We start from the raw sequence: 14,491 nt of genomic DNA, 5'->3' as shown, positions 1-14,491 counted from the left end.
TAAAACTTAGTCTTAAGTAAGTTAATACATTTGATTTGTTGAAAGGTATCAAGATCCCTTAACGATACATTTGTTTTACAGTACCGCTTTCCCCTCAGTTTTAAGTTTTTGTAATCGACTACGTCGATTGACAACACTCGGAATCGGAGTCAACCCCAAAATTTTTGGACTCTTAAGTCCTTAAAGCGCATTCACGCGATACTTCCGGTGCTCCAAACTGGCTCGATCCTGCTAAGGTAGATAGATTTTTTGCCTGACATAAAATATAGAAGTAGTCAACCGTTTGGCAATAAATTCTTAAGATATTGATTATTTTAACACATATATACATTTTAACTGGAGTATTTCTATTTAAAATAATAGCATTTTCTTTTTATTTTCACAAAACATTGCATTTTTCTCAGGCAGTTTCTCGGACTTCATTTTTCCCTTGTCGCTTGTAGGCCCTCAGTTTCTGTAGGGATTGTGGGTCGCAACAGTACCAAATTTGTCTGTAGCGCTATGGCAAATTTAAGAACATGTCTTGCGTTTTTATTTTTATGTTGCAGTCTCTGCGATGCGGTTTATGAAGACCAGGTTGGAAAATTCGACTGGTACGTATGACGCATATTCCAAACGCATCGTTTTTGTTATTTGCGGTTACTTATTGTTGAGGTGACTGACAGTGTCAGTGACATGCCGGCGTTTCAGTCAGTGCGGCTAGTTCAGTTACCCACTTGGTGGCCCCAGAAAGTGTTTTCCGTCAAAGCCAAACGTTCCAGTGTAATGTTAAACCCATTATTTTGATGCATAAATTCAGCATATAAGCCCTGTTCACACTCTCTGGCTTGTTTTGCAGGAGACAGCAGTATGTGGGAAAAGTCCTCTTCGCGCATTTTGAATCCCACTCTCAGGCTTCTAAGAAACTCATTCTGGCCACAGACAAAAATATTGTGGCTTCGCTAAATCCTAGGACTGGCGATCTTTGTAAGTGCAGTCTTGCATAATTTTTACTCCATATTTTTCTGTCCTTGTCAAAAAAATCAAATAAAATCCTTCCGTGCTGCAGCTGCTGAATATAATATTTTACACATTTGCTCTTAATTCCAAGCAGAATTAGGACTGGATTTCAGTCTCTGTCTGTGTAAATAAATTTTTGTAATTTTTGCTGTGAAGTACTACTTAGTCTTGATTTATTTTTTTGTGGTTTAGGGTCTGTTAACCTGGACTACAGCTGCAGTAAATACTAGTTTGCACTTTGTACACTTTGACATTTTTTACTTTTATTTTTGTAATTGTTAATCTCTATATCTTTTTAAATTCTGTTCCTAAACTGATTGACCGACTCATCTCAAACATACAACATTTTTCATGTTGAATACCAACACTGGCAAACATCAGAAATGTGCTGTAAGCACTGCAGGGGGGGCTGAATTAAGGATGTTGCACACTTTTGAGGTCTTTTTTTTTTACTGACATATATTGGCTTTGTGTGTAAATAGGAAGTTAAGTTTGTTCCACTACAAGCAGCATATTTAAACAAATAAGGTAACAAAATGCAGTTAAGAAATGAAATTGAAAGTGTGTATCTCATGCATTTGTAACATGAAAAGACATTCTATAGGTTAGAGCTACTGCCTTTGGATCCAAAGGTTGCAAGTTAAATCTCCACCTCTGGCTGTAGTACCCTTGAGCAAGGTACTTCCCCAAAATTGCTCCAGTGAAATTACCAAGCTGTATAAAAGGGTAAATAATTGTAAACTTGTAATAATTGTAACCTTAACATTGTAAGTTGCTTTGAAGAAAAGCGTCAGCTAAATGAATCAATGTAAATATTACACTTTTTTAAAGTTTTCAATGCTTTGGATTAACATTGGTTTAGTTGATTCTGGTTTGAGTTTGGAAAGTGGAAAAACATTTTTTCCCTTAGTTTGGCGACAGGTGGACAAGGCCGGTCCGGAAGGACATATTGATACACTGCTGTTCCACGGACAGGGTGAGTTAATGCAAAGGAAAGAAAAGTGTAGAAATTTGGTTTATTTTAAAAGGTGGAATTCAATAATAATGAAATGCCTTTTCCCGTTAGTGTTAATGAGCTTTTTTTTTGATGAGTCTGTGTTAAATAGCTGACAACCGTGTTTTGTGTTGTGCAGATGCTGTGGTAGTGACCGGGAATGGCCGCCTCTTGCGTTCCTGGGAGTCCAGTGTCGGGGCTCTGAATTGGGAGATGTTGCTTGACCCTGGCAGGTAGGTCCAGAGAACAAGGAAGGTACAGATATTCTGTGGTTGTACAAGAAACTATTGTGTGAGGACATATATTCTTGTGTTACAGCTTCCTGGCGGCTGTGTTGGTAGGCACACAGGACTCCGTGAAGTTTGTGGCAGTGTTGAAAAAGGCCACTGTCTCCCTGCACTACCTCTCTAATGGCCACCAAAAGTGGACAGAGACCCTGCCAGACAGGTATGCATATGTGTCTATCATGAAATTTGGGATTTGTGATGTGTTGAAGCTCTAAACAAATTGCAAGTAATCTTTGGTTAAAGACACAGACTTGATAACTGAAGGTTTTTGAAAGGATTCTGCTGTAATACCTTTAAGCAGGGTGGCTAGACTGATTTCCTTTGGTACTTAATATAGCTGGTAGTGTAGTGGTTAGAGCGACTGCCTTTGGACCCAAAGGTTGCAGGTTTGAGCCTCCAGCTGTAGTACCCTTGAGCAAGGTACTTACTCTGAATTGCTCCAGTAAAATTACTCAGCTGTATAAATGGGTAAATAATTGTATCCTTAACATTGTAAGTCGCTTTGGAGAAAAGCATCAGCTAAATTAATAAATGTAAACTTAATAAAAAAGAAAAACAATCATAAATTGCTCAAGTTCCATAAAAATAAATATTAGTTTTGGTTGAAATTGTTTTTTTTTTTATTTTATTTAAATTGTCACATTGACTGTTGTAAAATTGTTTGTGATCTACAGTGACACGGTGCATTACCAGGCCGTGTACTCCAGCGGTGGGTCACAACTCTTTGTGTTAGGAGTAGTTCCTCACTCCCATCTGTCCATCATCACTTTCAACATTGAGGATGGTGAGATAACAAGTCAGGTATGATCATGTTGCGACACCTGGAGCTTCAGTGTTGTGACTTATTTTTAAGAGTGCAATTCTGCTGTGTGTTTTTCATCTGAGGTTCTTGTGCATTTTGAGCCCATGCTGTCTCTGAGAGTGTGTATCCGTTTCAGTTGCCTTTGTTGACTGTCCCTTCCTCAGAGGTCAGTGGATGCTCCGTGGCTGTCCAGTATTCAGGCTAGATGTACAGTGGTGGGCCAGGGGGTCCTGATCTGCGCCGATGCCTCTACGCTATCTCTCTATATGCTGCCTCTTAGTTCTGAAGAGCCAGTGGGGCTGCAGCAGGTGCCTCTGCAGGTACCACACTGTCGTCCAGCCTTTCCTCATTGTTACCTACACGCTGTAGACCTGAGACTCCACACCGTTCTACTTCTCCACAGTCTCTGGACCTGGATTTGGCCCTAGGGTTCCAACCAGTCCTGCTAACAACCCAGCCAAACCCAGCTCGCCCTCCACTGGCCCAGTTCTTTCTGCAGCTGGGCCCTGACCATCATGTTCTACTGCAGCTCAGTGATGGTCATCTCAGCCCACTCAGGGATTTCCAGCCGGTACACTACCAATAATTTCAGTTTGAAAGGAAATAACCCTGATTTTGAAAAGCAGGAATGAGTAAGCTTATGTTACAATGCATATATTTCAGGCTTTCCTGGTTTCATTTGCTACCACCGGAGAGAAGACTGTGGCGGCTGTCCTCTCCCCTAAAAATGAAACGGTGAGTTCTAAGGAAGGTGTTAAGAGGTAGGGACACGATACTTCCCTTTCTCTCTACTATTTATCTATGTAGCATTTTGTTGCACATCATGTTAGGAACTTTCAAGTTGTCTGTACAGTCTCTGAAAGAGAACAGCGAGATTGCAGGCTACAGTTTACCGTGATTCTCATTTGTTAAGCTGCACTGAACAGTGTACTGTGGAGAAGTGTTTTCCACTTTTCAGATCATTCAGTGAGCAGTCCAATCAGGGCTCATTAATTACCATCTTATTTGAAAGAAAACCAGAGTATGCAAGGGTATAATAAACTTTGAAAACATTGCTATAGAAACATAAATGCCTTTGTGCATTATGCCGGTTGGCAGTGGCTGGTATTTGACCATGTCTGTAATGAGCAGGCCTGCAGTGTTAGTCTGTACTCTGCTGACTCTGGCCGGAGGCTCCTGGACACCACAGTGACTATTCATCTGGATCCCAATGGTGGGAAACCAGAGAAGGTGAGCCTGTGCCTATAGAGCCCTGACAAGCCTTTAACTAGGGATGGCTGCATTCCTTCTTAGAAAGGGAGCTGTGTGCCTTAACATCTATGTCTATTTCTCAAGCTCTATGTGCATGCCTTCCTGAAGAAGGATGACTCCGTAGGATACCGGGTGCTGGTACAGACAGAAGATCACACAATCACGTTCCTGCAGCAGCCGGGTAAGAAGGCAATTTTGGAAGTCTTTGGTCAGGATGTTATTCAGTGGCACTCCAGAGACCATCACCCTCTTTGACCCTTTGATGGTTCCTGCAGCACATCAGTGAGCCTACCTGTGTCCCACAGGTCGGATTGTGTGGACAAGGGAAGAGGCGCTGGCTGATGTGGTTACCATGGAGATGGTGGACTTGCCCCTTACTGGGACTCAAGCGGAACTGGAGGGCGAGTTTGGGAAGAAAGCCGGTAAATTCAAGAGTCAGGTTTCCTTGTATTGTTTGAGTGGGGATTGGCGCTGTAGCAGTGAACCTTGGGGAAATCTGGTTTACAGCTGATTAGTGTAATGTATTTGCTTATTTTGTGATGAATGACATCATTTTCTGAAATTTCATCTAGAGTCCTTGAAAATCCATTAAGTGTAGTCTGGCATTTTGTGTTCAAAAATATAACTCCCTTTAAATAATGTTAGTGTTAGCTCGTGTCCTTGGGTCACTGATTGCACAGCATAACAATACATCCAAACTCACAGGTTTATGTGCTCTTTGTACTGCTTAGAGATGTGCCTGTGGCAGTATTTCTCAACCATCCTGACCAGTGTAACTCACACTGGCTTTTCATCCTTTGCTTTGCTCACTCCAGCTCTCACACTCACTGTTTTTATCTTTGCTTTTCCTAATGCTGTACTTGGACCCAGCTATTCAAGGTAAAGTGAAGAGCCTACTTTTTAGTAAAGTACTTAGCAAACATGCAAAATTCATGATTAATGAGGTAACATAGACAAGTATTATCTTAAACATTTCTAGTACCGGCTGATTCAGCAGCTTCTTCGTAGCAGAAGCTTATATGTTGGGGATGGTCTGTTTCTCAGGGACTGGTATCAGGGAGGCCCAGGGGGCAGCCGGCTTGGCTGGGTGTACATATCAGCCTGCTCTTTTCTTCCCTCTTTTGTTCTCAGATGGGCTGGCTGCCATGGTGCTGAAGCGTCTCTCCTCCCAGCTCATCTTGCTGCAAGCCTGGATTGCACACCTCTGGAAGCTCTTCTATGATGCGCGCAAGCCGCGCAGCCAGGTGAAGAATGAGGTTACCATCGAGACACTCGCCAGAGATGAGTTCAACTTGCAGAAGATGATGGTGATGGTGACAGCCTCTGGGAAGGTAAACTGGCTGAAGGGAGAGGCAGGTGCAGTTTGGAGGAGTCTATTTCACACTGGTCATGTGGGTCAGAATGACTAGGGTTTGGTCTGGGTTGGTATAGGGGTCACGTGAACCAAGTGCAGTGTTTTCGGGCTGAGAAGCTGTGTTAAATTGATACATGCAGGGATTGTGTACTGATTTGCAGTTTTAGTCTTTTGCTATATACTCCTGAAACAAAATAGTGTTTACCTCTAAAAACTGTATGAAATGTTTTTGCCTCCATTTATAACTAAACTCTGGGTATTCCACTTTGTGCTAGTGCTTTTAACACTATCATTAACTGCTTGTCCAAGTCGTGGTCTGTGCATATGTGTGTACATATGGAGTATATATGTAACAAGTAACTACATCATCAGTAATAATTTGATCTAGCATAAGTTTGACCTTGCACTGATTGACTGCTCTGGGCTGTCTGTACTCCAGCTGTTTGGCATCGACAGCAAATCTGGAATGGTGCTCTGGAAACACTACCTGCGCAATGTCCAGCCCAATGCTGTCTTCAAACTGATGGTACAGAGGACTACTGCTCACTTCCCACACCCACCACAGTGCACTCTCCTTATAAAAGACAAGGTATGCTCCCTGTTGCTATTGTTTTACAGATGTTTTGCCTCTGTGGCTGTCCTCTTGCCATAAATGGAGTTTGTCTTCTCATTCAGTTTTTCCACACTTATGGTGAGATGAAATAAGGTTGCTTAGTTGAGAATGAGGTGCAGTTATGCATTTGTATAAATAGTTAAAAGCAAAGTAGAGACCTCAGAAACCTGTTTTGTTACAGTCAGGGAGCCTATCCCACTATTTTGCTGTGTGTGGCCCTAACTATATACAGGAGACTGGACTGGCTGCACTGCACGTGTTCAACCCCATCTTTGGGAAGAAGAGCCATGTGACTCCTCCTACCCTGTCACGGCCTGTGCTCCAGTCACTGCTGCTGCCCCTCATGGACCAGGACTATTCCAAAGTCTTGCTACTGATTGATGATGAGTACAAGGTGGGTGACCTACTGTCTAGGTGCAGTAGCCAGGATTCTTGAATTGTTCACAGTAATCCGGTGGTTTGGTTATTAACCATCTGGATAATGACTTGGATTGAGACCACAAGGTTGCTGGTTACAATTTAAAATGGGTGAAGTCAATAACCTGGCTAGCCCTTTCTTCCTATTTCTTTGCAGGTTACAGCCTTTCCCTCTACAAAGAATGTGCTACAGCAGCTCCAGGAAATGGCTTCCGCAATATACTTCTTTCTTGTTGATGCCAGCCAGGGGAAGCTCTCCGGCTTCCGTCTCCGCAAGGCATGTGAGCTCTCATTCACCTTACAGGACTGCAGCAATTTTAATCCAAAAGGGGAGAGGAAAGGCTCAAATGGTACCATGGCAGAATGAGCAAGTTCTCTCACTTCCTCCTTTAGGACCTGTCCACAGAGCTGATCTGGGAGGTGGTCATCCCTCCAGAGGTGCAGAAGATCGTGGCTGTGAAGGGGAAGCGTGCCAATGAACATGTGCACTCACAAGGTCGTGTGATGGGGGACCGCAGTGTGCTGTACAAGGTTTGTGTAGTGTCCTCATGGAGCTGTCAATTTCTTCATGTTGGCAAGGCAGAATTACAGGACAAATGATTCAGTACTTGGAGAGCATATGTCTGTGAAGATTCTCAATTATCCAGGTCATGGTATATCTAAAAACAAAGGCAACTGGACTTGCATAAGTTTTCTTGAAAACATTTCACCACTCATCCAAGTGGCTTCTTCAGTTCTAAAAGAGTGGTGGGGAGTTTAGGTTTTTAACATGGAACATCTGTGGGTGGAGCCCACTTGAGACTCACATGACTGGGGTCTGTTAATGATCCAATACCATCCATCCATCCATCCATCCATCTTCCTCCGCTTTTATCCGGGGCCGGGTCGCGGGGGCAGCAGTCCGAGCAGAGTACTCCAGGCTTCCCTCTCCCCGCACACCTCCTCCAGTTCCTCTGTGGGAACCCCAAGGCGTTCCCAGGCCAGCCGGGAGACATAGTCTCTCCAACGTGTCCTGGGTCTGCCCCGAGGCCTCCTCCCAGTGGGACAAGCCCGGAGCACCTCCCCAGGGAGGCGTCCAGGAGGCATCCGGAACAGATGCCCGAGCCACCTCAACTGGCTCCTCTCGATGCGGAGGAGCAGCGGCTCTACTCCGAGCTCCTCCCGGGTGACTGAGCTCCTCACCCTATCCCTAAGGGTGCGCCCAGCCACTCTGCGGAGGAAACTCATTTCTGCCGCTTGTATCCGCGATCTCATTCTTTCGGTCATGATCCAGAGTTCATGACCATAGGTGAGGGTAGGAACGTAGATCGACCGGTAAATTGAGAGCTTCGCCTTACGACTCAGCTCCCTCTTCACCACAACAGACCGGTACAATGACCGCATTACTGCGGACGCCGCACCGATCCGCCTGTCGACCTGCCGCTCCATTTTTCCCTCACTCGTAAACAAGACCCCAAGATACTTAAACTCCTCCACTTGAGGGAGCAACTCCCCCCTAACCCGGAGGGAGCAATCCACCTTTTTCCGACTGAGAACCATGGCCTCGGATTTGGAGGTGCTGATTCTCATCCCCGCCGCTTCGCACTCGGCTGCAAACCTCCCCAGTGCACGCTGCAAGTCTTGACTTGATGAAGCCAACAGGACCACATCGTCCGCAAAAAGCAGAGACGAGATCTCGCGGCCACCAAAACAGACACCCTCCGTTCCCTGACTGCGCCTAGAAATTCTGTCCATGAAGATAATGAACAGAATCGGTGACAAAGGGCAGCCCTGGCGGAGTCCAACATGCACCGGGAACAGGTCTGACTTACTGCCGGCAATGCGAACCAAGCTCCTGCTCCGGTCATACAGGGAACGAACAGCCCGTAGCGACGAGCCCCGAACCCCATAATCCCGAAGTACCCCCCACAGGATGCCACGAGGGACACGGTCGAATGCCTTCTCCAGGTCCACAAAACACATATGGACTGGTTGGGCAAACTCCCACGAACCCTCCAGCACCCTAGTGAGGGTATAGAGCTGGTCCAGTGTTCCACGGCCAGGGCGAAAACCGCATTGCTCCTCCTGAATCCGAGGTTCGACTATCGGTCGGATTCTCCTTTCCAGTACCCTGGCATAGACTTTCCCAGGGAGGCTAAGGAGTGTGATCCCCCTGTAGTTGGAACACAATCTCCGGTACCCCTTCTTAAAAAGAGGGACCACCACCCCGGTCTGCCAGTCCAGAGGCACCGTTCCCGAACTCCACGCGATGCTGCAGAGGCGTGTCAGCCAAGACAGCCCCACAACATCCAGAAACTTGAGAAACTCGGGGCGGATCTCATCCACCCCCGGAGCCTTGCCACCGAGGAGTTTTTTGACTACCTCAGCAACTTCAGCCAGGGTAATGGACGAGTCCCCCTCCGAGTCCCCAGCCTCAGCTTCCTCTACGGAAGGCGTGTCGGAGGGATTGAGGAGATCCTCAAAGTACTCCTTCCACCGCCCGAGAACATCCTCAGCTGAAGTCAGCAGCGCACCACTTCCACTGTAAACAGTGTTCGTGGAACACCGCTTCCCCCCTCTGAGTCGCCGGACGGTTTGCCAGAATCTCTTTGAGGCCGACCGAAAGTCTTCCTCCATGGCCTCACCGAACTCCTCCCAAGCCCGAGTTTTTGCCGCGGCGACTGCCAGAGCCGCGCTCCGCTTGGCCCGTCGGTACCTGTCAGCTGCTTCAGGAGTCCCATGAGCCAGCCAGGCCCAATAGAACTCCTTCTTCAGCTTGACGGCATCCCTTACTTCCGGTGTCCACCACCGTGTTTGGGGATTGCCGCCGCGACAGGCGCCGGAGACCTTATGGCCGCAGCTCCGAACCGCCGCACCGACAATGAAGGAGCGGAACATAGTCCATTCGGACTCGATGTCCCCCACCTCCCTCAGGACCTGGTTGAAGCTCTGTCGGAGGTGGGAGTTGAAGACCTCTCTGACAGGGGCCTCCGCCAAACGTTCCCAACAGACCCTCACTATGCGTTTGGGCCTGCCAGGTCTGTCCAGCTTTTTCCCCCGCCATCGAATCCAACTCACCACCAGGTGGTGATCAGTTGACAGCTCAGCCCCTCTCTTCACCCGAGTGTCCAAGACATATGGCCGAAGGTCAGAAGAAACGACTACAAAGTCGATCATCGACCTCCGACCTAGGGTGTCCTGGTGCCAAGTGCACTGGTGGACACCCTTATGCATGAACATGGTGTTCGTTATGGATAAACCGCGACTAGCACAGAAATCCAATAACAACTCACCGCTCGGGTTCAGATCAGGGAGGCCGTTCCTCCCAATCACGCCCCTCCAGGTGTCACTGTCACTGCCCACGTGGGCGTTAAAGTCCCCCAGTAGAACGACAGAGTCCCCAGTGGGAGCGCTGTCCAGCACGCCCCCCAGGGACTCTAAAAAGGCCGGGTACTCTACACTGCCGCTAGGTGCATAAGCACAAACGACAGTGAGAGACCGTTCCCTGACCCGAAGGCGTAGGGAGATGACCCTCTCATTCACCGGGGTAGACTCCAACACATGGCGGCTGAACTGGGGGGCTATTAATAAGCCCACACCAGCCCGCCGCCTCTCACCTTGGGCAACGCCAGAATAGTGGAGAGTCCACCCTCGATCGAGTAGAGTGGTTCCAGAACCCAAGCTGTGGGTGGAAGTGAGCCCGACTATATCTAGACGGTATCTCTCAACTTCCCGCACCAGCTCAGGCTCCTTCCCCGCCAGTGAGGTGACATTCCAAGTCCCAAAAACCAGAGTTGGCGCCCGAGGTTTGGGTCGGCCGGGCACTCGGCCCCGACCACCGCCCAAATCACAATGCACCGGCCCCTTACGGTTTCTCCGGCAGGTGGTGAGCCCACCGAAGAGCGGCTCCACGTCATGGCTTCGGGCTGAGCCCGGCCAGGCCCCGTGGGCATAGACCTGGCCACCAGGCGCTCGCATGCGAGCCCCCCCCCAGGCCTGGCTCCAGGGTGGGGCCCCGGTGACCCCATACCGGGCGGGGTAAACGGACGCCTTGATTTTTCCTTCATAAGGGGTTTTTGAACCGCGCTTTGTCTCGTCTGTCATCCAGGACCTGTCTGCCATGGGAGACCCTACCAGGGGCATGTAGCCCCAGACAACATAGCTCCTGGACTCATTCAGGCACTCAAACCCCTCCACCACGATAAGGTGGCGGTTCACGGAGGAGTGATCCAATACCACCCAGGTTAATTTGAACAACATCCTCTAATTGCAGGTGATTGAAAACTTATGTAAGTCCAGTTGCCTTTGTTTTAGCTTTGTTTTTAGATAAACCTGGAGAGCAGTTTCATTTAAGTGCATAAGGCTCCAAAAACTTTGTTCTGTCTGGCATAATAATGTCTTTAGGATATCATTACAGGAAAATTAGCTAAATCTAAAATATCCAACTCATTTACATTGTTTCAGCTAAGCAAAGCAACAATGTTTCCATAGGTTGGTTTTATTCAGCTGCATATTACTCTAGAATCCAACAGCTGTGTCTCTCCAAAGGTCTGAAATAGTCTTTTTTTTTTTTTTTTTTTTGTTTCCCCTCCTTTTAGTATCTCAACCCTAACCTGCTTGCCGTGGTGACGGAAAGTGTAGACACACACCAGGAGCGCAGCTTTGTGGGAGTCTTCCTCATTGATGGCGTCACGGGCCGCATTATCCACGAAGCAGTGCAGCGGAAGGCCCGTGGGCCCATCCACCTTGTCCACTCGGAAAACTGGGTGGTGGTAAGGGCACCCGCCTCCCATTCTTGTACTGATGCTAAGCAGTTTAGAGCAATTTTGATCCCAAGTAATGCATGGATATACCCCTGGAACTTTAGAACAGAATTTTCAACTACACTGGCACCTCATTACAAATTATGAATTTTTGTGGGATTCCATCTTATTTTTCTAAAATTTGTGTGTTGTGGAGCAAATGTGGCTTTCTTTTCCCTGTTGGGTGAATAGATGTCAATAAAGCATCTTCATATAGAAGAAGTATGTGGGACTGGATTAATTCAGATGACTTCTAGTGTTTACAGCTCATCATACCACATGTTTATGGGATAAGTCCTTCCACAATCAAAACTGAGTACAAGGTTGTGGAAACTTTTTTTTTTTTTTTAAGTAGTTTTAATAAAATATTTAGTTTTTAAAAAGTTAAGTATTCCATATTATACATATCACAGGTTTTTACAGAACCTAACCTGTAAATAAATCAAGGAACCTCTGCTTTAAGCGTTTATTTACTGTGTATTTGGAGTTAGAGAAAGACTTCTGGTTCTAACTGTATTTATACTTTATAAATAAAGTTCCACTTAATCAGTGCATATAAACACTTTATTGCATGTCTGACAAGGCTACTAAATTAATTGACTGAGTGAACTCATCCCTTGGCATAAGCATGTGTCAAAAGAGCTATCTATCCATGCTCTTTCCTCCCTCCATCCCCATCTCACAGTATGAGTACTGGAATGCCAAGTCACGGAGGAATGAGTTTTCTGTGCTGGAGCTCTTTGAGGGCACCGAGCTCTACAACAGCACCGTGTTCAGCTCCCTGGACCGTCCGCACCTGCCTCAGGTTCTGCAGCAGTCCTACATCTTCCCCTCATCCATCAGCACTATGGAGGCCACGCTTACGGAGAAAGGCATCACCAGCCGACACCTCCTCGGTCAGTGCTGTCTTGGGATGGGTCCTACATACCATACCTTTGTGGCGGTAGCGGTCTCAATTCAGAAGCTGTACTCCTTGTTTTATGTGACATGACTTCTTATTGCTGCTCAAAATGATTGACTGGACATTGATTTCTGAGCACTCCTAGAACTTTTTTTTTTTTTTTTTTTTTTTTTTTTTTGCAGCTGTATATGTTTACATACTTAGCTTTAATGGAAGAACAAAATATCAGTTTACTATGCATTTTTTCTGTTTCTCCTCACATAATTCTTTGGAAAGACAACTTATCATAAATTCAATGATGTGTCTAAAAGTCAGACTTTGTAACTTTCTACCTTTAATACATGTATATAGTGGGCTTGCCATCAGGGGCTATCCTATCATTGCCAAAGATGTTCCTGGATCCTCGCAGGCCAGAGATGGCAACAGAGCAGAGTCGGTGAGTTGCTACCACAGCCTGAGATGCTGTATTAACTACTTTAGTATTATCAGCATTACAATATAAGAGCTCAACAAGGAAACCTGTCTTTAGGGAAGAGAATCTTATCCCATATGCACCAGAGATGCCCATCCGTACAGAGTGGTTCATCAATTACAATCAAAGTGTGACCAGAGTACGAGGAATCTATACTGCCCCCTCTGGCCTGGAGTCCACATGTCTGGTAGGGCTTGTCAGAAGCTCTTTTCTTTTCCTTTTAATTTTGATAGTCTGCAGAGAAGTTGAATCCTATGAGTATGTTTGACAGAAGATGCTCTCTGCTAATGAGCCTCTCTTTCCAGGTGGTTGCATATGGCCTGGACATCTTCCAAACACGGGTTTACCCTTCCAAACAGTTTGATGTTCTGAAGGACGATTATGACTATGTTTTGATCAGCAGCGTGCTATTTGGCCTCTTCTTTGCCACCATGATTTCCAAACGGTTGGCTCAGGTGAAGTTGCTAAACCGGGCCTGGCGGTAAGGCTTCCTAGGCCTCAGTCATACGGCCCTCAGTCAGCCTGCTCGTCCTCTGCCTGGACAGCCCTGTTTGCTGGAGGACAGCGGATCCCTTGCCTCATCCTGTTAGATCTTCAAATGTGTCCCTATTACATTTACAAACAGGGCTTATCTGGGATTTTGGAAGACCACCAGTATGGTGTCAAAGCCTGCGGTACAATACTTTTGCAGTCATGGGGGTAAATGAAGGAAATTCCATCCTGCTTTCAAAGACCTCCCCCCACCACTACAATTACATATGTAAAGGCCTCTCCTTTCATTTTCATGTAGTTTTGTTTCTGACAAATTCACATACCCCACATGCACACTTGAGATGCTGACAATAGCTGGAGGCGGTGAAGGGACTCAACAACAGGTAATACTTGAGGGGTCATATGCTGGCCATGTTACATGGAGCCAGATATTTACCACTTTTAAATGGGCAGAATTGGCTGTGCTGTGAATAATGTGGAAGGTTTGGGAAATGATTACCTTTGCATTTTTATTATTTGACCTTAATTGGGTTTTTTAAATTTAATTTTCCTAAAAATTTTCTGAGGGCTTTTTTTTTTTCTTTTCTTTTCTTTTCTTTTGTTCTGTGGCCAAATTTTGCTTGCTGGAAAAAAGTGTTCACACTTTTTTTTTTTTTTTTTCTCTTTCTTTTCTTTCTTAATAGTACACAATACAGATTAGACCTTTTTCTGGTAGGTACTTGAGGATCTGATTAGTTGTACCTTAATAAAAATGCACTGTAAAATTAAGTACATTTCCTCCAAAATAAATTTGAAGACAAATTGGTTTTTTTGGTATTGGACCTTCTGTTGCACATATGAGTTTTTTTTTTTTTCTTTCTTTAAGAAGTCTGTAAAGCACTGGATATAAAGAATTTTTTTTTTCAATATTTAAAGTGTTTAATTGCTAAAATTTGTATTGGAAATATTTATTATGGAGTATGTAATTTGACCTAATTAACTTTTACATTAAATGAATTTAAATGGCCTGAAGACAGGTAGTATTTTCAGTTTTCTTTTTGTAAAGTCTAACTCCACATTGGATAAAATGCATGTGTTTAGTGTGGTAGTCAAAGTAGCAACCCGCATTATTTCATTAAAGCAGAAAGA

The 14,491-nt window shown here is 45.7% G+C and overlaps 1 protein-coding gene across 3 annotated transcripts; it reads left to right on the top strand.

Moving 5' to 3' along the window:
- The first annotated feature begins 465 nt into the window (after positions 1-465).
- On the top strand, positions 466-13,925 carry emc1 (ER membrane protein complex subunit 1). 3 transcript variants are annotated; one of them, XM_018750578.1, is made up of 23 exons: positions 466-593; positions 839-966; positions 1,910-1,975; positions 2,133-2,226; positions 2,312-2,440; positions 2,955-3,081; positions 3,247-3,402; positions 3,486-3,653; positions 3,746-3,817; positions 4,214-4,312; positions 4,418-4,514; positions 4,639-4,755; positions 5,204-5,212; positions 5,465-5,664; positions 6,127-6,276; positions 6,533-6,694; positions 6,875-6,994; positions 7,111-7,248; positions 11,295-11,468; positions 12,184-12,394; positions 12,751-12,835; positions 12,929-13,058; positions 13,177-13,925. In XM_018750578.1, exons 1-23 carry the CDS (start codon positions 502-504, stop codon positions 13,354-13,356), a joined length of 2,904 nt encoding a protein of 967 aa, XP_018606094.1. In that variant the 5' UTR covers positions 466-501; the 3' UTR covers positions 13,357-13,925. The 3 variants fall into 3 exon arrangements, with proteins under 3 accessions (XP_018606094.1, XP_018606095.1, XP_018606097.1); XM_018750579.1 differs by lacking the exon at positions 5,204-5,212; XM_018750581.1 differs by lacking the exon at positions 5,204-5,212 and having other exon boundaries at positions 3,746-3,843; positions 4,144-4,312.
- Positions 13,926-14,491: the final 566 nt, after the last annotated feature.

The sequence above is a fragment of the Scleropages formosus genome, chromosome 2 (genome assembly GCF_900964775.1).
Source record: "Scleropages formosus chromosome 2, fSclFor1.1, whole genome shotgun sequence".
NCBI classification, from domain to species: domain Eukaryota; kingdom Metazoa; phylum Chordata; class Actinopteri; order Osteoglossiformes; family Osteoglossidae; genus Scleropages; species Scleropages formosus.
Note: the sequence above shows the minus strand (reverse complement) of the source record. Positions and strands in the feature narration are given on the sequence as shown.